Here is a 25,859-nt window from a genome sequence, read left to right on the forward strand (position 1 = left end):
GAATTGGTATCCAAACACGGATCGCTACACATACATATGTGTAGTATAGTACATATTTTTTCGTAAGAGACAGACAAACAATTGTTTTTCCTATTTATTAGTGCACTTCGGTTGTGATATTACGTACCGCTACATTTTATAGAAAGAATTAATGATATTGATTGGTTTGACAGTTTCGGCGTGTTTTTTACCATATATACTTTCATCATGTTATTCAAACTTGTCGAGTTCCATTTTGTGGAAAATACAGTTCGGAAACTGCTTTATTTACTTCGCTTTATACAACCTCGAAACTGATCTATGTCACATAATCTAAATTAAGTTAGATTTTATGCGCGCATTATTTTCACAGAAATGGTAACCGGAATTTTTGGTAATTAAGCGAAAAATGAACAATGCTCCGCCTTGTTTGTCGGATTAAACAATGAAAAAAACCGTATCTGAAACGGTCTTATTAGTTGTAACAATACTTTTTCTCAAACTTGCTAACCAACTGTTTCAGAAAACACGCGTTTAGTGCATTACTGAGTACATAATTACTGCACAAGTGCTATTATTGTTCGACAATCCAAAAAAATAAAATAAAATATATTAAAATATATATAAATGTATTATAAAATATATATAAATATATTAAAATATGTATAAATGTATTAAAATATATATAAATATATTAAAATATATAATACTTAAAATATATTAAAAATAAAATATATTTTTAAATTTAGTCATCCGAATTTCCTCTTAGGAAGTCTTCAAATTTCAATAAAAGGAAACACTCAATTATGGTTTACAAATCTTTTATTCTCACAATACTAATAATAATTAAGTCATTCTAGAATTAACTAATAATAATTAAGCACAAAGATAACGCAAATATCCATACAAAAATCAAAATGAAATAAATTTGTATTAAACATAGTTATCCTTCGTATTTTATAAATTGTTAAAAATGGAGATTGAGCGGTACAAATCAATCAAATTACACATGTTATTAATACGCATTAATATACGCGGCAACGCGTACACAATATAATAATATTACACAATATATGATAATTTACTGAATTAGAAATTGTACTAAATTTATCCTAGGAAAATGTTATACAAATCTGGAGTATACGCAGATTTTATAATAACAATAGATGCGTCATTTTCTTAAACTTAAAAATCTTACAAATAGAAACTCCTGGAACAATTTCCCAATGATATTACAATAATATTACGTCGAAATGACGGATTTTTTCAGTCTTGTGTCTCTCCACGATGTTACGATATCAGACGAAGGAGTCCTTGTCAAAATAAATTACCTATTTCGCTTAAATCGATTACAAAATATGGCCGTTTCCATTCCTTAACAATCGAGACGATGATGCGAACCGTGCTTGGTGTAGGCTGAAGATTGGGCGAAGGCTAAGTTGACCAGACGCGTCTGCAAGCTGAAACTGCAAGGTGAAAACTCAGAGACCATTGTTCGCATATTTTTATACCGATGATCAAATTTTTATTACGAAATGTTTGCGACATACCTGGTGCTGTGGGCTTTAGTCTTGCAACGATATATGTGTTTTTTCTCTCTCATCAAATAGCCCTTAGCCATTCTGCTCTCCACGGTCTTGTTACCTGCGTAAATATACAATTTTTCTATTACTTACTGCAATTATTATATAGGAACACAATGTGCTGTGGGAAAAATATTTCAAGTAGTAGTTTAATGAATCATCATTCTAGAATGTAAACAAAATAGTCTTTTAAATGCGTAAAAATAACCTTGACATAATCTTGACATATCCACGACATAACCATGACTATCTAATAAACATATTATTACATATATTATAAAAAATATATATAATAATATACAGGGTGTTCCACAATTATTTTAACAGCCGAAAATGACGGGTAGCTGAGGTCATTTGAAGTAACTTTTTCCTTTGCGAAAATACAATCTGCGGCTTTGTTTACCAGTTATTAACGAAAAACACTGGCCAATGAGAGGTGACGGTGCGAGAGAGAGAGTCCGCAGTACGAGGCTTTGACAGATGGTCGGCACGGACTCGAGCCGCGTTCGAAGTTTTGAACAAATCACGAAGCGAGAACTTACGGGATTTTTTTTACTACGTAACAGTGATATTTTTAAGAAATACGCTGATCACCTTTACTTTAGAACGTCTGAAGAATATTTACTAATTTTTCGGACCCGAAATAGTAAGTAATTTAACCATGACGGCCGTTTTAATTTTCTAGTATGCATGACACCTCGTGTGTAACATGTGAAATTTTTAAGTCGCAGATTGCATTTTCGCAAAGGAAAAAGTTACTTCAAATGACCTCAGCTACCCCTCATTTTCGGCTGTTAAAGTAATTGTGGAACACCCTGTATATAGTAATATATATATATATATATATATATATATATATATGTAATAATATGTTTATTAGATATATATAATATAATATATATGTTTTTTATTATTACATATATTATAACATAGTATTCTTACATCGAATTAAAATAATTTTATCGATAGACAATACGATATTGTGTAACATCATTGTAACAAAACATTCTAAGAGAGTAATAAACCACACATGAGACGACAAAAAATAAACATACAATGTATATTATATAAACAAAATATGTCGACCCGGTATGATCGCCAAGATGCACGCGCGCGCGCGTGCGTGTGTGTATGTGTGTTTATGTATGGCTCTATGTGTCGAGCGCCTAAAAGTAATGAACTATGTATCTTGCTCGTGACAAGGACGTTATTATTTCAAATGGAACGCATATGAAATGTAACCTAACCGTCGATAGTAGGTTATAAGTCGTTACGTAACCTAACAGCCTCTTTTTATTTCGCATCCTTTCAGTCATTCTTACAGTTAATATTATATAATATTTATATAACTTATACAAACACTATACTTATTATATAATATTATAAAATAAATTGAAATGAACAAAGTGTATTATGTAAAAGCCTGAGTATTTTGAGTATCCAAATATATCACTAGCGCGAACGAAAAAGATAAGATCGATATGAAAGAATGTTCAAAGTTTAGCAACAATAAAAACTAGTAGAGTCGATGCCTAGACGTTTAAAAGCAATTATTGATGCAAAAGGTTACGCAACGAAATATTAAAATTACGTTGAAGTTTGTTATTTTTGTATAATATAATATCTGTACGCTCAATTTTTTTTGTAGCGACGAAATAAGAGTATTTTTACGTTTAGTGTTAAATAGACATAAATAGTTCATTTTATTAAATTTTCTTTTAAAGAATTACTTGCTGAAATATCCAAATAAAGTATATATCGTGTTTTCACTTTTGAAGATGTCCGTTTTTGTTTATTTTCCTGCTATAATAATCATTGTCAACTTGGGTGTACGCTCAATTTTGCGACAGCGAAGTAAGAGCATTTTTACGTTCAGGGTGAAATATAGATAAATAATTAACTTTTAAAAAAAGTTTTTCAAAGGATTGATTGTTGAAATATCCAAATGAAGCATATAATATTGTGTTTTCACTTTTGAAAATACCCGTTTTTTTATTTTTGCGCTAATCATCGTTGCCAACTTAGGTGTTGTCAACTTAATTGTATACGTAAAACAAGTATATTATATATATATTATATATGTATTATATTATATATTATATTATATATGTATTATAATATATATTATATTATATATGTATTATATTATATATTATATTATATATGTATTATAATATATATTATATTATATATGTATTATATATGTAAAACAAGTATTATGGATGCATTCGCATTCTATTATGTGTATGCACATTAGTAACGAAAAATTCGCGCCACTGGAAAGTATACTTCCAGCGACGTATCGTAACGCTTGAGTGACTGATCACGAATTTGAGAAGACTTCGTCACAAATCAAATATCTTATCTCCAAAAGTACGCGTGCGATCTCAAATAACACAAGCCACTTATTATTTCAATAGTAGAACTATAGACTATAATTTAATAGAGACTTACTTTGTAACAGTGACGCCTCGTTTCTCCAGGGCCGAGGCATCACGATGGTGGCCATAGCCAAAACGAGCAGCAACAAGACGACGTACTTCATTCTGGCAGGACGTCTAGTGGACAACTGACAAATACGCGCTTCGTCACGTCGAAGCTTTCGTCCTCTCGGGGTAGTTTCCATTATTGGGGTTTTCCAAGGAATCCTACGGTTTTCGGGGTTTGGGTTCGGTTCGTGAGCCGTCTTGACCTGCGAAAGGGCCGGCGCGTACCTGCCATCGGTTTTAGAACTTCAGGAAATCGCCCAGTGGCAACATAATGCAGCTGCATGCCAGAACAAATGTAAAGCGAGAACATTAGCCCTTGGAATTGCCATTTTTCATAAGAAAGCGACTGACTGTAGATGAAACGATAAGATACGTGCACGATAAACTGTATATCCATTGAAGTTTCATACGTATTTCAGAAGTGAAATTACTATAGACTCGTGTTTCGGTAGGCATGCAATTTTCTAGATCGCTTGCATTCCGAAATTGCTACTCACAGTCAATTTACATTCGTGCATAGCAGCTCTATTATGTAGCCATTTTGTATTATTGCAAAGCAGCTTTGATCGTAGAGAATTACTTGTGTTTTAAGCATTTAGATGATCGCTATGAATATATAATACACGATTATGGATAATATACATATATATAAAATAATAATAATAATATATATATATATATATATATAATGCTTTTCACAAACATTGTTATGCAACTTAGTATTACCCGTTATATTTAATATGTGAAGAAGTCTAGATTATTTTACTTATTTTTCTATTAATTATTTTAATTATTTTACGAATGATTTTACGTATTGGACCTTAGCACAGACTGCCATAATTGAAAAAAATAACGATTTTTTTCTAACTAAATTTCCTCATGATCACAGGAGGGCCTATACTCAACCAGCTGTGAAACACACAAATTAAATCACTCCTGCAATAAGAATTTATATATGTATAAGAAATGATCCAAACTTTGGTAATTGAGGAGCTAAAAGAATATTTTGAGGAAATGCAGAAATATCATCATCCCTTTCCTACTCCCACGAAGAAGACCTAAGTGGATAAATATTTAATAGTTGAAAATTAATATTTTTGGTCCCACAAAATGTTTGTAGTGTTGTCGAGCATTGATTTCACACCATACATTGCCATAATTATGTTTGTTTATAGTCTCTTTTTTAAAATAGGAAAACATTTCTTCTATTGTAAAAAAAAAGTAGTGTGCGAAAAATAATATGAAATTTACCAATTTTAGAGTCAACAAAATATTTTGGAAATACAGAAATGTTCAGAAGGCTCTCTGTTACATCTACATCGCATAAAAGATACTTTCACATTATTGAAAATATTAAGAACAGATGGATTTTACCGTAGTCTCTATAAGGCACCATGTAAAATCCGGTACAAATCATCCGCTCTTGCAAATATAAAAATAGCGCCATTCACAAAGTGACTAAACGCTCAAACTGTTCGCCGACGGTATCTGCAGACGATTCGGAGGCTTTAGAATGTTGACACAGGTAGCGCCACTTTAAAACAATTATAACTGATGTAGATAATGTAGATTTCTATTCTTTATCAGCATTATCAGTTTTCCATTTTTCCGACAATTTTGATTATTACATAATTATAAATTATATCAATGAATTTAGGGACACGTTGTAAACATTGTTTCTATTATTTATTGTTTCTTATTGATATAGTAATTTTAATTCAAATTAGTTAAATCAAAAGGAGTTATAAGTGTAAATATTTATGTCATAATTAATTCATTAATTTAAATGCGTACTCCACACTATTGTACCAGATGAGAGTAATGTAATTTTCTATTTTACCAATGCTATCAATTTTCTATTATATCAGTGTAATTAGTATTCACACAAACGAGGTATATGATACTTTACCATATCAAAAGAGAAACACAATTTTCTAATAGTTTCCTACATTCTCGTCCGCGGATCAGAGCTCCATTATTAAGTATCTATAATCGAGATATCGGTTATGGGATACGTAGTACACTGCATTACCGGCAACTAGTAACGCTATCTTCTACGATTCCATCTGAATGGTGAGAACAATTTTTTATGAACTTTCATTCGCTAGAGATGGCGCATAGAGCACAAGTCGGTAAAAGAGATGTCCAAGCAAATGAATTCTCACTACATATGTGCTCTCATTCAGACAGCGCACATAGAATCGCGATCTCTTTCAGATTCGAATTGCTCGGAGAACAACGATCGAGCTTGGACAAACGATCGACACTCGACTCTTCTTGCCGAGACGACAATTTTACAGAAGGTTTCGCAACTGTATCCGCGACAATGCAGCCGGAGTGCGACAAATACATTCTTTTTATGTAGTTGCGTAAAACCGAAGGACGGCGTCTAGCTAAAAATAGGCAAGCACGGACTGCTATCTCGTGTTACTCTAACCAAGCACGCTGAATCAGCGCCAGTCTTCGGTTTCCCTTTTCTTCGTCTCGGACGGGAGAAAAATTCCGACCGAAAGGCGAAACTGCTCCAACTGTGTTTTCTGCAGTTTTCCCACCCAAGGTCACAATGACCCATCAACAATTCCACCTGGGAGGTGTATCTTCGATACCTTTTCAAACTGTGGAAGTCCTGCATACCTGCCAGTGGTTCTCAGCATCTTCGGACGCCAATAAATCGATACGCGGTCGCTATTGATACACGCAATTGCTGTATTGTGCACAGAAAAATACGCACGATCTTCAAACGATAATATAAAAGTACAAGAATTCGTGAAGATTTCTTCCTATTTATCGAACGATCGTACGAAATCGATCCCACACGAATAACACGCGCTTTCAATAATTTCTACAATTTGGCAACTGTCGGGCTGACAATTATTCCCTGAACGAACGCGAAGCTACGTGGCGCACACTCGCACTCTTTAATTCTATTCGGGGCAATTGAAACCCGTACGGAGAAATGACGTAGCGCAGAGGAATGCGTGTGCGGATGATGGTTTTAAAGCGCGCACCGAATGTCGCTATTGATTTTTACCAGGGCTCGTATCGGATTGCCGTCTAGCAGGGATACGTAAAAGCATACCACGGTCTGAAAGACGGTCTTTAGCATCGGCGACTGCAGACTTTAGGGCTCGGTTACATGCACACGGGACACAGAGGCCGCGGCCGGAAAGTGTATGTGGTAGTCACCAGAAGTCTTGGGGTAGGGCAGTGGAAATTTCCACTGTGCCCGCTGAGACGGTCAATACTCTCTCTCCGTGCCGTAACGTGTGCCACACGAGGACCACCCGGGTTACAGGCAGTTCCAATTGCGAGGGTCGAAAATCGCGTGGGACAATGTACGGCGTCTGCGTGCGATGGAACCGTCGGCGACGGTTCGACAGGCGACAGGGAAATCGTCGGGCTAGTCTGCCACTAAATGCGATCACGTTCGAATGATTACAGGAGCGACAGAATTTTCGTGCAGAGATCCGATTCGAAGACATCCAGGATCGCTGCACGTGAACGAGACTGTCCTCGCTCCGGATTCCGCGCGTCTACCGCAATAATATAGGAGACTATGGTTCTACTCGAAGATATTGACTGCACTTGCGCGTAACGAACTTCGTGAACGAACAAAGAATGCGAGATCGTTTCTCAAAGGTTTCGAGTTTAGCTCGGCATAGACTTTCTTGATGTCAAAAAACGCCTAGGGTTCTCGGAAGAGAGAAAATAGAGAGGAATGTTTTGGAGAGTCCCGATGGCTGTCGCTCGTTCTACCTTATTCTATGTGCAAAGGATTGCATAACTATTTGTCAAGGTTTCGACAGAAATTACTTTGCTTTAGAAGGAGAATTTATAAATACTTGAGAACGCGTATAGATAATATACGCGCGTATAATAATATTTATGATATATAATAATATATATTATATTATATACTGCTGCACACATTATTTCCTGGTTAAAATATTTAAACGAAAACCCGAAATATCATATTACGCGTTTTATATTATTATTATTATATATAATAAACGAATAATAATATATATATATATAATAATATATAATAAACGAAAACCCGAAATATTATATTACGCGTTTTATATTATTATTATATATATAATAATAATAATATAAAACGCGTAATATAATATTAAAAATTAAAAATTATCTTAATATTTTCAATGTGTGCAGCAGTCGTTCTATTGCCTTCGGTGCTCGACCGTCATTACTTTATTTCGTCAATAGAGAACTCTAGACACGAACTTCTAGTGGACAGTAGCACCATCTCGACGAGGCCGCTCGAGTCGGTAGCGTGCAGAGATCGGTAAATTTGACGAGTCATCGGTGGGTTTCTCACGAAGGAGTTCTTCGATAATTGCAACGAACCTGTGATCGACCTGTACTGCTTTTTTTTTGTACCTCAGCGTTATCCCGTCGAAGCATGATTTTTGGTAGTTGATACTGCGGACCGTCGATCGATGTGCCAAATTCTCTCTTTATCGTTTACTTTTCTAGCAACGATGTCGTTTTCGTTGAAAATCCTCGGATCTGATGAGAATCCTCTCTCTCTCTCTCTCTCTCTCTTCGTCCAAGAGCGTAGCTGTCGTTGAATGATCGCGACGATCCAAAATGCGTCTGTAACTTCATAGAACGGAAAGTGCCACGTTGTTAATTGCGGCATAAAGGTCATGGGTTAACAAACAGACTAGCAGGCGCCAGCTACTGTCGATCTACTGATCAACATGATCACTCGCGATACGAACAATGTACTATCGGCATAGTTGGGCAACTTGTAGAACGTCCGACAGAAAGCACGATAGATCGAGTGCCCTGGCCGTCGTGTTTCCGAAAGTGGTCCAAAAGTTAGCTCGCCGTTATGTATATATATAGAATGATCGGTGGCAGAAAACGGAACGAAGATGGCGGAGGTTATGTCACAGCCTCGCCTGAAGACTTGAGAGAACTTTTGCGACCAGAAATTGGCAAGCCGCACAGATTGTACGATGGAATCGAGTTCTACCAGCGTGAAATGACCTGTAGACACGCGGGATTTCTCTTTTTCCACGCCGGGAGACCGTTCTGCGTGCAGGCGTAGAGGTAGAGCCGCGAGGCTGAAGAAACGGCAGCTAGCCAACGGTCACGTGGCACAATTTGAATGCAGCGAGAATCTTTAAATAACTGTCTGCGTGCAAATGCTTGCTTCTTCCAGCCTGTCTCCACGTCCCAGTGGAATGCGACAGGGAGGATACACACCATCCTTTTCACTGTACCGTGCACACTCGACAAAGTCCGACGGATGCCTCATTCCACGACCTCTCCGCCCACGTGAGAACGTTAAGTTATTTCGCGAGTTGTTCGTGTATTTCGGTCGTTCTAATCACCCGTTACGCAGCGCTCACGCTTTGCGAGTGAAAATCTGCCGCCATTTCGTTCAAACGCGCCCTCCGTTTTTCGTAGAACACCGAACATTTCGCTATCGCGAATGGAAACATTTGCTACGAATATCGAAGTGGCGACAAATGGCGCCGGCGTGGAAGGATATATGGAAATAGAGCTGACGGGCAGAGAAAATGGGCGAATTGAATAGAAAATGATCTGATATTAACACTTAGCCAACCGAAAATAGGGAGATCTCCCCGTTTTAAATTCAGTCGATTGACAATCTCGAATGGATGATTAATGAAAAATTAAAAATAATTTTATTAATTTTATTAAGATTTGCAAGAGGTACGAATGCTGAAGAAGCAATTGATGTCATATAAGTTTGTTTTGTAATTTTTGTTTAAATAAATATTTTAACCCTTTGCACTCGAATGGCGACTCTGAGGCGCCACTAAAAATTGGTGTACCATTTTTCAAAATCATTCTAAGAGCATCGGACTCGTTTCTACTTGAAAAGAGACTATTAAAATTGCATTGTACTTGTCAACAGGCTCAATATCATGTGTGCATAAGTCGCAATAAATTATATAAAATAGAACTACTGTAGATCAGAAGTCATGTTTTGGATTTCGAATTCAAATAGCTTCGACCGCAAAGGGTTAATTTTATGAGAACTTTTGAGGTTTCTAGCGCGGTCGTGGAAGTGTTGATAGACAAGATAATTCGATCACTTCGAGTACACGCAGAGCCCGTCAATTGTTGCAACCGATCATGAATATCGCGAGCCGTTATAAATCATTCGACATGATAAAAACGTGAGCTGCGCGCGCGCGATTATAAACACATATGTACGACGCTTTAGCATTCAATTGCGTAAATGAAGTAGGCTTTGTCTTCGATGCATGCACGGATGACGACATTTTGGTCCGGTATCATTAGCGCATGATGCAGACACGAGTCGATAGCCGTAATGTAATCAACGAGAGTTCGCGGTATCGCGAACGCGCAAAGCGCGTCAATTGATCCGATTGAGACAATTCTAGCGCGTTAGCACGCACGCAGCACGCGTTTCCCAAAATTTCTTCGTTTCGAACAGCCACCCAATTGTTTCCTCTCTTCGCGCCGAGCGGCACCGAGTGGCGCCCGCCTCTCAAGGACACCGTTAATTAACCGAGACCGACGGCGTTGTATAAAACCAGTGATTACAAGAAAATAAAACGTTTCCTGAAATGCACGCGAATGACGCCGTTGTCTCGTACGTAAACGCCCGCGTTACGCCTATCATTGTTTTCCGTGTAAAAGCACGTGACAGAAACGACCGATTTTTCGACGAGCTAAAAGTCAAGAAGAGTGATTTTGCCGCAAATACCGAACACGTTCCGTGACCAAGTTATTTATAAAAACTTAACGCTCTTGTTCCTATCGCATTCCCCACACACTGAATAATAAATACATCCGTGTTCGTGATGCATCCGATTGACTGGACGCTTCCGAGTAGTATATTTACGTCACTGTGAAAAAGTATGAATATGGAAACGTTGCGGGAAGACGGCTACAGTTACGCAGACCGAAGAGATTTCGCGCAGTTGCGCGAGCATCCGATATGTTAAAGAGCAAAATTAAATTCTTGTATGTAATTCTTGTAAAAATGTAAACGCATAGCCATTATGTATTCCTTTTCGTCGCTGATTGGAATTCCCCCGTGGAAAAAGAAAGAAAAGCGACGATCTAAAATTCTAAGCAGGTGCAAAGAAAAAGGCAATTTAAATTACAATTGAGAAAAAATGTCGACGGTGAAGGCTATGATTGGAAAAGCAAATAACATCTCGATCAAACTTTGCTACAAGGAAATGAAAATGGTTATATTTCCATAAAGTTTCGAACGTATTATGCAGCTTTTTATTTAACTGTGGGTTAGCAGTCGTCAATTTGTTTACAGATTATAAAACGGAGATATTTTTAGAAAATATCGCATGTTCTAGGAATCCGTTTCAAATGTCGTCGCGCTGACCGATCCGATTGGCTGTTCCGTAATCAATCGTGTCACGTGGGTTTCGTATACAAAACCTGTCAAAGGTACACGTGGTCGAACCGAAGCACGGCTCTCGTGAACGAGCGCGGGAAGAACTCGAGAGTGCGAGTCTGCACGATAAAACGTGCATAAGGGCTTCTTTCCAGCCAGCCGTGTTTTATCGTTCGAGCGACACCCTGCCGCTCGACTCGGTCGGTAATCGGGTATCGCACTTCAAATTTCTCGAAGAGCTCGAAATCATCCACAGATGTCATCAATCTAATTGACTTCGAATCGAAATAAAACCGGCACTACGCGTCCACGCCTGACATCGAACTGCCGAAACTACTTTCTACGCTCCGAAATCTTGCTGTATTATTTTCTATTACCACTTTCATTCGATCAGACGGCGTTGCGTTAGACCAGTGGTCTTCAAATTCCGTCGTATCGCGGAACGTAGAAACTCCGTCGTTTTCGAGAAAAAGTTGTTAAAAAATTATTAAAAAGAAATGTTGACACTGTGTGCAATTTATATGAAAAATGGGACAGCATAAAATTATTTCATAGATAATATAAAATATAAAATTATTTCTATATAAAATATTTCTATTATGAAACGATTCGAATGCTAATTAAAAAGAATTCATTACTATGATATATTATATTATATTATTATTATATTATTATATTTTATATTATATTATATTATTATTATATTATATTATATTATATTATATTATATTATATTATATTATATTATATTATATTATATTATATTATATTATATTATATTATATTATATTATATTATATTATATTATATATAATATTATTATATTTTATATTATCTATGAAATAATTTTATTCTGTCCCATTTTTCATATAATATAATATTATTATATTTCATATTATATTATATCATTTATATTATATATATTATATATATAATATTATTATTATATTTTAATTAGTATTAATAATTTTATATATTTAAAAATAAATTTAATAATTTTATACATTTATTGTTTATTAAATGTAAAATTTTTCTGTAAATTTTGGAAATAGCTTAATGTGTATTACGTACGTAGAAGTTCGAGACCTTCTCTCGAAGAACAAACTGAAGTTTAATCACTTCAATTGTTCTCGAACGAAACTAGGTCATAATTACTTTTGAATCGATACGTAATCGATACTAGTTACTTGCTAGTTTACTTTAATTATTAATAATTTCTTAAATTTATTATATTATTATATTTTGATGTTACGCGATGATATGTGATACGCGTTAATTTTTAGAAAAAGGAAAGATAGGAATAATCAAACTTGGAAATGTGTCAGATAAGGTACTCGCGATAATGAAGTGTGGATGATCAATACCCATGACATCATGTTTTGAAAAATTTAGATCTAGCTATTAATACGCTGATTGGTCACGTTGCTGAGATATACGTATAGGTGACACGATTTCCGAAATTGATGTTGAGCGATCGAACAGAATAAGAAAGAAAGAAAAAATGGATGCAACGAAAGCAAGATTAATCAACACCCAATGAATGCCAGATGAGATCAGACTACCTAGTTAACAGCGAATGGAATTTTTCGAGCTGCTTAGTTGGCGATCAAAGTGTTAATGACCGGCACATGTGTGCAAGTGATCGTTACAATAACGCAAATACATTCTAATATATTCGAGGTTGGCGCTGAGGAAAATTTCGACGCGTCAGGTGTCCAATCTACGATGTTACCAGCGCAGTTAACGAAATTAGCGTTGTTAATAGCGTCGAGTTAACATGTCTTTTAACGACGAGAACAACCGTAAGATACGTAATTTGTCGTAACCTAAATGCATCCTGACAATTCAATCATAATGACCGTGTAAATCTATAATCATCGTAATTAGTTCGGTCACCATAATTATGAGTGTCCTGGTGGCATGGAATAAACCAGACCGGAAGGAGCCTGATGTGATCTAATTAGCAAACAATCTTATCCCTCCTTGCTTAACAGGTTGCGTCGCAGAAAACGGTGAATATACTAATGCGCATTTTACGTGTGTTCCGAGTGAAAACGGCCATAGAGCGTTGATCGAATTCTCCAGGGAAATGAAAGCGATATATTACGTTTCCGATCGACTGACCAACCATCGTTTCGATTTCATTGGACGGTACAGAATGATTACGGAGTTTCCAACAATTAGCGCGAAAATTTCTGGCTCGGCACTTCTCTGTATTATAATTTACACACACTGAATTTATCGTCGATATCAATCGTCAATTATAATCAATTCGTGGTGAATGATTAATTGAGATTAATGCTGCGACGAGACTGCGGTAATTAATAAATCATGTCAAGGTAAAGGAAAGGAAGTATGCGTACGTGTATAGCAATTTCTCCCTAATTCGAGCTCAGATGGAGTACAAAAATGGATGATTTGGGAAGAGGAGATACGATTATTCGATTCTTGCGGCTCGTTTTTATGGCTACCGATTATCAACAACTATAAAAACGAGATGCAAGACTCGAATAAATAAAAATACACAAATAAAATAATAATAAATACATACATAAATAAAAAAGTAATAAAATACAAAATAATAATATAGTATAAATAATTATAAAGTATAAAATAATAATAAAATATAAAATAATGATATAAAATAAAATATAAAATAATAAATAAATAAATAAATAATAAAAAATAAATAAAAATCCTCTCCCCAAACTGACCACTTTCATGCGCAATCTGAGCGCGAATTAGGGAGAAATTACTATATCTAGCTCGAAACGGTAAGTATGCGTACTGTAACGGGATTAATAGTTGTCACGGTATATTTTCGCAAATAGTATGCAGAAAATGTAATGTATGTTCGAAAATTTAATTAATTTTCGAATTACGCTCTGTATGTACCGGCGAGAGGGGAATCCAAAGGACACCGTTAACCGTTGTTGATGTAGACCAATAAAACGGTTCGACGACATTATCGTGGGCGCCAGGACGTCGCGACATCGTCGTTCCTGCTATTGCGTAGTTCCTGCCCGTCCAACTCTTTGACCAAGATCGATAGTGCAGATAAGGATAATAACCACTCGCGAACCTACGCCACGTTTACGTGTATCCTTAACCTTCCCCCGACAATTTCTGAATTCACAATTAATTCGCCATCAATTTTGTACGCCTCTCATTATGTACTCTGTTTGCGCAAAACTATTATGTGTTAGTGTGTCGTGTATTGTGTAAATTATATATTCTACTATTAAAGTACGACGATGGACGGGAGGAACGGTGGAAGGTGTTAAATAATAAGGGAATTTAGTACAAAGTTTACTATTTACAGTGGATTCTCCCTAATTGACCCTCAGCTTGGAAACAAAAATAGACAATTTGGGAAAAAAGGAGGTACAATTATTCGGCCCGTTTTGCTCGTTTCAACTCGATTCTGTAGCTGTTGACAATCGGTAACTATAAAAATGAGCCGCAAGGCCCGAATAATCGTATCTTCTCGTTCCAAATTGTCTATTTTTATGTCCAAGCTGAGGGTCAATTAGGGAGAATTTACTGTAGTTCTATTCTTTTCGAGGACAAATGTCGACATAATGGGTAAGGGAGACTGGAGCTAGAAGTTCCGTGTGTAAGTTGTTTCGATGGTACTATATTTCGAATGAAAAAGAATTGCGTTATGGTCTCAATTGTTTTGACAGCATGGACAGCATGGACTACAAAATAGTAGTCACATACCAGTTAAGCAAATATTTCGCAGTGACTATTCTTTTGTCTAATTAAATTATTTAATGTCAATATCGTTTATTGTTCTGTTCTTATAAATCAAATAACATTTACGAACACGTTGTAGTAGCATTTATTAGAATATTTGAATATGCGAACAAAATATTTTTATAAATTGCCACATATGTCAATTGGAGTTTAGTTGTTTTCGTGACTCGGAACATATTGTTATTGTAACAACTTACCCCACCTGAAATATACAAATAGTTTCTGTTCTGTCGCAATGCATATTCTAAATCACAGCCCACGGAAGAATAGATTTAGTGCATGTTATGCAAGAACTGGTCTCATACCAAATGTATAAAGAAAGTAAATGCTGCATCATACACAGAATGTCCCAAAAATGTCTCGCAATTCGGAAATAGGGGGTTCCTCAGATCATTTGAAATAACTTTTTCCTGAGCGAAAATGCAACCCGCAGCTTTGTTTACGAGTTATTAACGAAAAACAGTGACCAATGAGAGACCAGCTGGCGCGAGACGGCCGAGCCAATGTGCGGAACTGAGCTTCGTGCGCTGATTGGCTGGGCCGCTTCACGTCAGCCGAGCTCGCATCTTATTGGCCAGTGTTTTTCGTTGATAACTTGTAGACAAAGCCGTGGATTGCATTTTCGCTGAGGAAAAAGTTATTTCAAATGGCCCGAGGAACCCCCCATTTCCGGATTACGAGACTTTTTGGGACACCCTGTATTTGTCCGAACTGTGATTCTGACGAGTCGTTTGACGATATCTAATTTTTTTCCATTTAAAAGGTTATTTCTATATTAGGTTTAAGTGAAGTTGTTCCTAAGTTATCGTAGTATTAAATTATTATTTTCATTTTACTACATTAATGTTTTTGCCAAAGATAGTATATTTCTTTCTTTCAAAGATATGTATGTTAATCCGAAGTTAATGAACAAACTTTATTAATAAAATTGTGTTTTATTTCGTCAGAGAATGAAATATCTCATTATAAAGTAACATTGATCCCACAGCGTTAACAACTTGCCTCGTGACAAGGTAATTTCCGCTTGAGTTGACCACAAAGAAAACGAGTTTCTATGAAAAACTTATTACAATATATTAAATTTGAATTGACGATCTTAAAGTAGAATAAATTCAACGATAATAAATTAGTCAGAAAGAAAAAAAAGTCACTGCATTATTTCTCAGTCAATTTTTATGATTTCTCAAAATTGGAAATGTAAAGTCACAAAGATATAATTTGGTAGGTACATAATAATATTAATACCTTATACATAATTATATTAATACCAATACCTTATGTACGCGACAATAAGATCGGAATATATTGTTCACATTTCCCGTTATTTAAATTTTGTATACATGATCTAATTATGTGAGGAAAACATCTTCCGTTCTCTAAACACTCTTCGTCCGGAAGACGATGTTTCGATTGTTCAGCTATTTCTCGAGGGTCGCATTTATTAACAGATTAAAAATCAGATTAAAACATATTAAAAATCATTCGCGCCTCTAATTAGCAATTGCCGCGCGCTGGCAGAACATATCAACTTGCGAAATTTCCGAATGGAAAGTTTTACGTTTCTCTACGTTTCTCTCGAGATGGACCTCCTACGACGACTGTTCTCCCCTCAAGAAGCCATACTAAACGGTTCTAAGCATTCATCCAGCTTAAAGTCTATTTGTCTATTTGTCTTCGGAGATTAACCGTTTAATTACAATACAATCTCGTCCGAGGGAAGATAAGAAATGAGCAGGCATTGAAGTGATCAGTAGACATTTATTCGTATATGACACCGGGATGATGACTCTTGGCATAGCGAGTCGATCTCTGAGAACAGATTAACGTGGATTTACAAAGATACCCCCGATACCTGAGTGTCTTATAATTACATGTAAAATTCGACATTAAAGAGCCTTCAGATAACAGTCCTACTATTTTATACTTCTTTAAATGTACATAATTTTTATCCCAGCTTTTAACAACATTATTATCGCAATTAGGCTGTTAATTTTACGTAAGATACGACGAACATTTGATTTTTTTTCTCTGCTTTAAGAACTCTTGACGTAACACAATCCACCTTTAATTCTATTCTGTAGATTATAAAACAACACAAAAAGCTATCATAACATCTATAATTAGCGTATCATAGCGTAATAGATGCAGTGATTCGCAATATTAAAGCGTACAAATGACTAATTCATTGTTCTGTGTGTCATCATGACAAAAACGTCACGTGTCACGTTAGTCAGAATAAAAAAACCTAACACCAACGGTCAGCAAATATTTTACGAAGTTTTGCCCAACAAATACTGCAGAACATTTTGCAGAACAAATCCATTTAAGTTAATTAAACATTTATACTGCACACCAAACAACGGTAAATTACGATCGTGGAAATCGCTTTTTTTGAAACGCGAGACGGGGTTACAGTTCAAAATGGGTCCTCATTACTGAGATATTTTGATGTAAACTTTGAATGCAGCCATACACACACACACACACACACACACACACACACACACACACACACACACACACACACACACACACACACACACACACATACACACACACACACACAGAGAGAGAGAGAGAGAGAGAGAGAGAGAGAGAGAGAGAGAGAGAGAGAGAGAGAGAGAGAGAGAGAGAGAGAGAGAGATGCCATATACAGAATGTTCATACGAAAACTTGAAATCTAAATATCTCGGAAACAACAAATTTTTTACGCGAAAGTAGAATGAACTTTTGCATGTAACATTTTTGAATCAGATTTTATGTTACGAGAATATTTGATCAAATAAAAAATTTTGAAAATCAAGAACCGCATTGTTCATATTTTGGAGATTAAGCGACTACTGCGATTATTTACGTAGTGAAAAAATCCACGTGAAAAAGAGCAATTCATTTATCAGCAGTCATAAGAAAATAGGATAGTTTCATAAATAAAAAAATGTTCTCATGTAATTAAATATCCTTGTAAGATCAAAAGGTTGTTCCTTTTTGAAATCAAGTAACTTTTGTATTTAACATTTTGCCAAAAATGTGCTATTTTCGAGATATTTAGATTTGATGTTTACAAATGTGCCCATAATTATGAAAGTGGTCTAAGTCATATATTTCTTGTTTCGAGATATTTAATGAATCGCATTTGAATAAATTAAAAAATATTTTTACATTATGCGACATTTTAATTTATAATTTTCTTAGTCTTGATTAATGGAAATTTATTATAGATATGAAATTTTGTGTGAATCTCGTAGGAAAATGTTGTTTTTAAAGCTTGAATTGACTTAGACCATTTTCAAAATTAACTGAATGTCCTAAAATTGACTTAAAGTAATAAAAAATTGTGATTTTTATTTGAGCCGTTTATTTTGAAAGTGGTGTAAGTCCAATGTCATCGAAAGAAATTGTAAGTGGCGTTGCGTGGGGTATTTAGACAATACAAGCTCAGATTCGGCATTTTGAATTTCTTTAAAAAAAAGAACTTATACCACTTTCAAAATAAACGGTCCATTTGAAACAACAACTTTAACGAAATAATTCATAAACATTTATTAATCATTTTTAAAAAGTAATCCATTTTTATCATAATTTCGAGTTTTTAAGATTTTAAAAATGTTCCTGAAAAACTGGAGGGATGTATGGTAGTAAACACATAAGATCTTTCTATGTTTTTCTTCCGTTACTGGTCTAGTGGTGTTGTATAATGGAAGTAATTGAATATTTTCGTATATTTTTGGTCTTCCTCTTTTAGGTGAAAGATCCAAAACTTGGAATTCAGAATCATCTAAAGAAGTCTTATAAAATATTTTATAAGGTTCGTTTTTCAAGAACCTCATCCATTTAATTTTTAGCCAAGAGACAAAGAGGGCCACGCGGTATTTTCAAGTTATGTTTATATAATTTCTTTAAATTGTTGACTTAGACCACTTTCATAATTAACACTAAATGAATTCCGTATAACGTTGTAATTACAACTACTATCTAAAGGTTCATTTTTGACGATATCGTAAAAATTACATTGAATAAATTTAGTTTAAAATCATGTCGTGTGAAATAAGTGATAAATTCATTTTTTTTTTAATTTTGACTTAGACCACTTTCATAATTATGGGCACAAATGAACATCCTATATATGTTATCTATATGAATGCATACAAACTATAAATCAAAATATCTCAAAAAGGGAGGCCCATTTTGAGAAATCCTATTATTCAATATTAAGTATGTACTATAACTTTAACCCACTTTCGTTTCAAAAGCGATACCCGCGATTATAAGTTCCACAGTAGAATCCCAATAATCCAGCATGCTTGGGACTTCAGCGCTGACAGATTATCAAATATTCTAGACTGTTGGACTACATTTGTAATGAGGTTGAAGCGATGGAAATTATTTTCAATTGATTACAATTTTATTCGTAGAGTTAAGTTTCTTATTTAAAAAATCATTTTGTAGGATACAAAGATTCATTATTAAATTCATATTAAATTCACGTATGATCAACTGGCGCGAGGTGGCCGAGCCAACGAGCGGTCGAAACCCAGTTCCGCTCATTGGCTCGGCCGCCTAGCGGCGGGCGAGCTCGCCTCTCATTGGTCACTCTATTTCGTTAATAACTCGTAAACAAAGCCACAGATTGCATTTTCGCTAAGGAAAGAGTTACTTCAAATGACCTCAAGAATCACCCCATTCCGAGTGTTGATATAATTATGGGACATCCTGTACAATGGAAGAGGCTTTCGAGCAAAATATTTGTCTTAACCCTTTGCACTCGAAGCCATTTCCACTCTGAATTTAAATTTGCTTTTCTAACTTACAGTATTTCCATTTTGTGAGTCTTAAGTGCACTTTACGTACATGAAATTGAATTTTATGACTGGTGCAACAATTACACTTTTAACAGTTTTTAAAATGTAAACTAATTTGATAATGTTAAAATTAGTTTTTTTTAATGTTATATACCAATTTTGTGCCATGAGATGGAGTCGTCAGTGGAGTGTAAAGGGTTAATTTTTGCGTTTCCAACGAAATTTCTTGTGTCGGCTTGTAGCGACTGTACGTCCACGTTCATAGCAGGTGATGAAACATGGCTTTATGGGAACAACATGCAAACGAGTCAACAATCTTCGGAATATTGCTTCGACGAGGAAAACGCACGAGAAAACTCAAAAACTGTGTCAAGTCCTTCGAGAGTCTAGGTCAGGCTCACTGTTTTTTTTTCGATTAGCGTGATGTTGTTCATTCGGAATTTCTTCCGAATACACAAACGGTCAATAAATAATATTATACGAGCGTCACGTTGCATTTGCGTGAATATATTCGTCAGAAACAGCCAGATTTGCGCAAACACGATTCTTGGATTTTCCGTCAAGATAATGCTCCGTTGCACGCGGCAATCTTGTTACGTGAATTTTTGGCGAAAAATTCAACAAACAACATCGATCAAACTCCGTATTCATCAGATACGATCACGTGCGACTTTCTTTTATTTCGCGAACTCGAATTACAACGTCGGATGAGGCGTTTCGAGTCGATTGAAGCTGTAAAAGAGAATTCGCAGGAGTTGAAGGCAACATATACAGTAATTTCTCCCTAATTCGCGCTCAGATACGCACAAAAAAGGACAATTTGGGAAGACGAAATACGATTATTCGAGCTTTGCGGCTCGTTTTTATAAATACCGATTGTCAACAACTATAAAAACGAGCCGCAAGGCTCGAATAATCGTATCTCCTCTTTCCAAATTGTCTATGTTTGTGCGCATACTGAGCGCGAATTAGGGAGAAATTATTGTACAGTGGCTAACGAAAGTATTCGAATATTTTTCGAAACGGTATATCTTTCTAAAACTTGGACCAAATTACTTGAATTTTTTCGGGATAACAGAATGACTAGTTTACTTGACAATGTGCAAACTTTTACAAAAATTGCAAATTGGTAGAAACGATAAAAAATGAGAAAGTCACGTTTTTAACTTTTTCATCCGAGCCTAGAACAACTGTTTCATGCTTTTGATGTCAATGCTTTCGTCGAAATCGATTGTCGCAGTGTCGAACTGCAGGTATTTTAAGATTTAAAAATCTTAAAATACTAATCCAGATTTCATTTCCAAATCTAATCCAGATTTCTTAATAAAACTGCATAAAATGAATAAAAAAGAGAGAGATTAGTGGAATAAGCGATAAGATATGCGCAATATCCTGCAATTGCTTCGTCACTCTTACTTTCATCGAAGCCTGAGCAACATGTCATAACTCTTTCGAGATGGATTTTTGCAGCAATAACATAATAATTCGTATTATAATACAGAAGTAAAGCGTTAATTATACGAACCTTGGTTATGCGAATCATAAAACGAGTAACCATAAAAACGAGTCGCGAGACTCGAATAATCGTACCTCCTCTTCCCAAATTGTCCATTTTTGTGCGCGATCATATCGCTAATTAGGGAGAAATTACTGTACCTTCTTCAGCGTTTGAAAAATATTTCAAAGACTGGGAGATGTGCGTCGGCGTATGCGCATTGTCTCGAATCAAACCTGTTTCGAAGACGTCGAAATCAATTTTGATGATTGAATAAATAATTTGTATTTTATTTACACACATTCTGAGTCCCTTTTTTTAACATAATACAGAACACGCTTACAGATAGTTAGCTGGTCTTCGTCGCTGCACTCGCAACTGCACAATGTCAGAATGAACAGACAGACGGAACGTTTGCACTGAAAATAGTTACTCCCGGAGTCGCTTTACGTTCTCCATTGATTAATTAAATATAGCCGCGACGCACGAGGATACGAATAATGCTGCGCGAGGATCGTTAACGAGCAAGATTTAATTGATCCTCCGCGATCAGCGAGCGAGTCCCCGCCTCGGCCGACAGTTTATTGTCCCTCGCGGCAAATAGATTAGGTGAAAAGAAGGCCACGACGTAGTAGGCCAACGTGAGTATTGATTTCGGTCGGGGAGCTCTCTGCATCCGCGCTTTCAGTGTCATTTGAGTACGGCGTAGATGCAGCGCGGAGAGTGGCCGGAGGGGAGCGAACCAAATCGCTCTCATTCAGTAAAATCTCGATCTGTTTGCACGAATAAGAATCGCGAAAACACAGAGGGCGCGGTGCACGGTCGAGGGATCGGAAAAAGAACGGACCCTTTGTTTTCGACTAATTTGTTGTGTGAAGGGCAGTATTTTTGACCCGCGGTACGGAGCGGTGTCACGCGTAATTTATGGCCACAATGCGAAGCAATGCGAGAGAGATCGGTTCGGTTCTATTGAGAGCAGGTCAGGGCACATTTGACATGACATTATTTTAAATATTATTTCAGATAACATGTTATTTGATTTGATGCTATTTGTGTATTTTAGATCATTTATAATTCTGTTATTAACCCCTTGCCGTACCATTTTCTTCATAGTAACAATGATTAAAGGTTTTTCGATTGTAATAATTTCTAAGAAGAAAGAAAGCAATTTATATATTTATGTATATATTTTTACTTAAATGTTTAAGAACCGATGACAAGAAATCAGAATTTTATTCAGACTAAAAAGAACGGAATAATATTCATAATTAACAGGCTCTTACTAAAAATCTCCATTACGAGGTAGACTCGTTAAAGTACGGCAAAATAACCTTTTGCAGTCGAAGCTATTTGAATTCGAAATCCTGAATATGTTTTCTGACCTACGGTATTTCTATTTTATATAATTTACTGCGATTTGTGCACATGAAATTGAGCTTATTGGCAAGTACAATGCAATTTTTACAGTTTTTTAAAATATAAACGAATTTGATGTTGTTACAATGATTTTGGAAAGATAGTATATCAATTTTTAGTGGCGCCTTAGAGTCGCCACTCGAGTGCAAAGGGTTAAAGCATGTCAATGGACAGCGTTGGATAATACGAGATTTGTAATCTATAGATAATTAGCGGAATTGTTGATGCTTGATACCAAACCTGGACTCGTTTGATAAATTAAATCAAAAATATTACATCAAATAACGTGTTATCGATTAAAAAATCGCGTCCATTCCGCTTATAAACTTACTTATTCTAGTTTTAAAAGAATTTTTGCACAATGTTTACTGATATATTAACGCGATCGGTAACAGCTAAAAATTTTGAAATGCAACAAAATTAATTCTGGTGGACACGAATTTCCTTTCAACCAGAAAAGCAGACGTATTTTCCTATATTTTCTTGTTCGCTCTGATGCATCTATTTGAGAAGCGTGCGCTTTCGTAATCGTATATGTACTTTAAGGAAGGCTTTCCGGAAGCTTCCAGGAACATCGTAATCAGCATGAATGCCTCGGTAGTCTGATCTTATTTCCATGAGAAAGGACAACGAAAAGGACGAAAGGATGGTATTTGGAAGAAATATCGGAAAATTATGTCAACCGATTCCATTCAGGTGAACACGTATTCTCGAACAACACGGTGTCGTTGTACGCAGTATTGTTTAAAAATTGTGTTTTCCATAAATAAGTTTTTATTGAATACGAACGACGAATAAACGAATCGCAATATCCTACGTGCTACGTAGTCAGAGCTACCAGGGTATTCTTGGAGTCGGGAAATTATTTTCCGAACAAAGAAAGGGATGAAGTCAAGTGGCGATATCTCAAACACTTGCACGAGCTGCAGATTGCGATGTTCGCTTACTGCGAATCCAATGTTTATATTCGCACGGTAATATAATCTATTTAGAAACGAAAGGACAAGAGCTATCTGCGCAGATGGAGTTCGAATCAACGAAGCTTGAACGCCAGATACATATCGAGCTGAAATCGATTTTCATTGTTTTATAAAACCAAACGTGTTTGCATAGTAAAGAGTCTCTCTGATTAGACCTTCTGGTTATAAGGCAATGTTTTGGTTTTTTTTTTTTTTAAAGGCAATGTAATGGCAAAGATACGCTTATAAACTAACATTCCCTGAATCTATTCGTATTTTGTTAAGCTATAATAGTCATTTTCTTTGTAGTTACAGCAAATTGTTGATTTTCTATGCTTCAAAATCCAAATGTTGCAGACGATAATTTAATTCAAATGCACGCGTTTACAGGGCATCTACTAAATTTACCTGTTGGAGATTGGATTGTTAAATAAAAAGCAATTTTCATTACTTCTTCTTGCTTTTCAATATGATCACGACTTTATTTGAATGATCGAATGAGGCACGTGTTTACTCTGCGATCAGAATAATCGAAGTGTGGAGACAAAAGAGAACTCCGTCACGCATCTAAATGTCCTACCGATCTTAGAATAATCGTCCGACCAAGAATTAAGAGAATTCGAGAAATTCAAGAACTTCAAGGAAGAAATGCCAAGATAAGTTTTCTATATTTGTAAAGTGAATACAACAATATCCGATAAATTGAGAGGAAAAAGTAGAGAGGAGCGAGTTGTTAAGAATCAATAATCATTATGTCAATACATTCGAAAATCATCGGAATCGGCGAGAAAGTCGTTCATCGACAGTTCACCAATTCTTTTTTATTTATCACTTTGTAATAACAAATCGACGACGGCAAAACGCTGTCAAGGGTTGCCAGGGAACTGTCCTTGATAACATGATATATCAAGGTATGGGTTATCGAGGCTTGCTCCCCTAAACGTAAATTTTACCCCTAAACCTACCAAAACGATCAAAAACGATCAGTCTCTCATTTTATTATTTTCATATCGTTGAAGCTACGAAGACTCTATTTTAAGAAGATTGAATAAATTCTCTTTGTTCAAGCATACATTGTAATAAAAATGATGGAAAGTATAAATAAATTCAGTCTTGTCATTCTTGTAAAATAAAGTATCATATACTAATAGAAATGACAGGGCGTAACATACTTCATATAATGGATCTAAGGAGATCTTTTGTATGAGAGAATGGCTTCATGTGGTATTTAAATGCGATGTTCAGCATTTACCACGGATGCCAACGATTTATCCTTGCGCGCTCGATCGCGTCACCACTAATACCTTCCACTATTATCGAAGGATTTACTTGTAATGCTTTCAAAATATGTACAGTGGCCCACAAAAGTGTTCGTACACCTTTTAAAACGCAATAACTTCTCGAAAACTGAACTAAATGACCTGAATTTTTTTTAAGTGATACAGTGATAAAGAGATAACAGAGATACATACTAGTCTACTAAACTATGACTGAAATGATTTTTTTATTTTTTAATTTTGCTATTACTTGGAATGACAAAAAATATAAAAATCTCTCACTTTTAAACTTTTTAATCTGAGCCTATAACGAAAATTTAAAAAATATCTTTTGTAACTTATACGCATGTTGAAAATTATATCGAAATCGAGCTACAGGCGTTGAAGGATTTTAAAAACTGCAGATTTCTTACAGTTTTTGGTCGAAATTGTGATAAAATTGCGATTTCTCCAATCTTTAATTTGTTGTTACTAACAACGTGAACTGATTTCGATAAAATTTTCAACGTCCATATAAGTTAACGAGACATTTTTAAAATTTTCGTTATAGACTCAGGTAAAAAAGTTAAAAAATGACAAAAAAGAATTTTTTTTGTCATTTCAAGGAATAACAAAACTGAAAAAAAAGATCATTTCAGTCATCGCTTAGTAGACTAGACCCTCTGTCATCTAAAAAAAATTCAAGTTACATATTTACTCCAGTTTTAAAATAGTTA

The 25,859-nt window shown here is 35.5% G+C and overlaps 1 protein-coding gene and 1 long non-coding RNA gene across 4 annotated transcripts; both read right to left on the reverse strand.

The window, feature by feature from the left end:
* Nucleotides 1–783: 783 nt before the first annotated feature.
* LOC143259905 (uncharacterized) lies at nt 784–12,044 on the reverse strand. Its single transcript, XM_076524089.1, has 3 exons — nt 4,017–12,044; nt 1,530–1,623; nt 784–1,445 (listed from the first exon to the last, which is right to left on the reverse strand). The coding sequence occupies exons 1-3, from the start codon at nt 4,186–4,188 to the stop codon at nt 1,355–1,357; spliced, it is 357 nt and encodes a 118-aa protein (XP_076380204.1). The 5' UTR covers nt 4,189–12,044; the 3' UTR covers nt 784–1,354.
* Nucleotides 12,045–16,352: 4,308 nt separating this feature from the next.
* On the reverse strand, nt 16,353–25,646 carry LOC117225116 (uncharacterized). 3 transcript variants are annotated; one of them, XR_013033953.1, is made up of 3 exons: nt 21,835–25,624; nt 20,151–21,727; nt 16,353–17,006 (listed from the first exon to the last, which is right to left on the reverse strand). It is a non-coding gene; the product is annotated as an uncharacterized LOC117225116 (long non-coding RNA). The 3 variants fall into 3 exon arrangements; XR_013033954.1 differs by having other exon boundaries at nt 16,353–21,325; nt 21,522–21,727; nt 21,835–25,620; XR_013033952.1 differs by having other exon boundaries at nt 16,353–21,727; nt 21,835–25,646.
* Nucleotides 25,647–25,859: the final 213 nt, after the last annotated feature.

Source organism: Megalopta genalis, chromosome 8 (assembly GCF_051020955.1).
Source record: "Megalopta genalis isolate 19385.01 chromosome 8, iyMegGena1_principal, whole genome shotgun sequence".
In the NCBI taxonomy this organism is placed as follows: domain Eukaryota; kingdom Metazoa; phylum Arthropoda; class Insecta; order Hymenoptera; family Halictidae; genus Megalopta; species Megalopta genalis.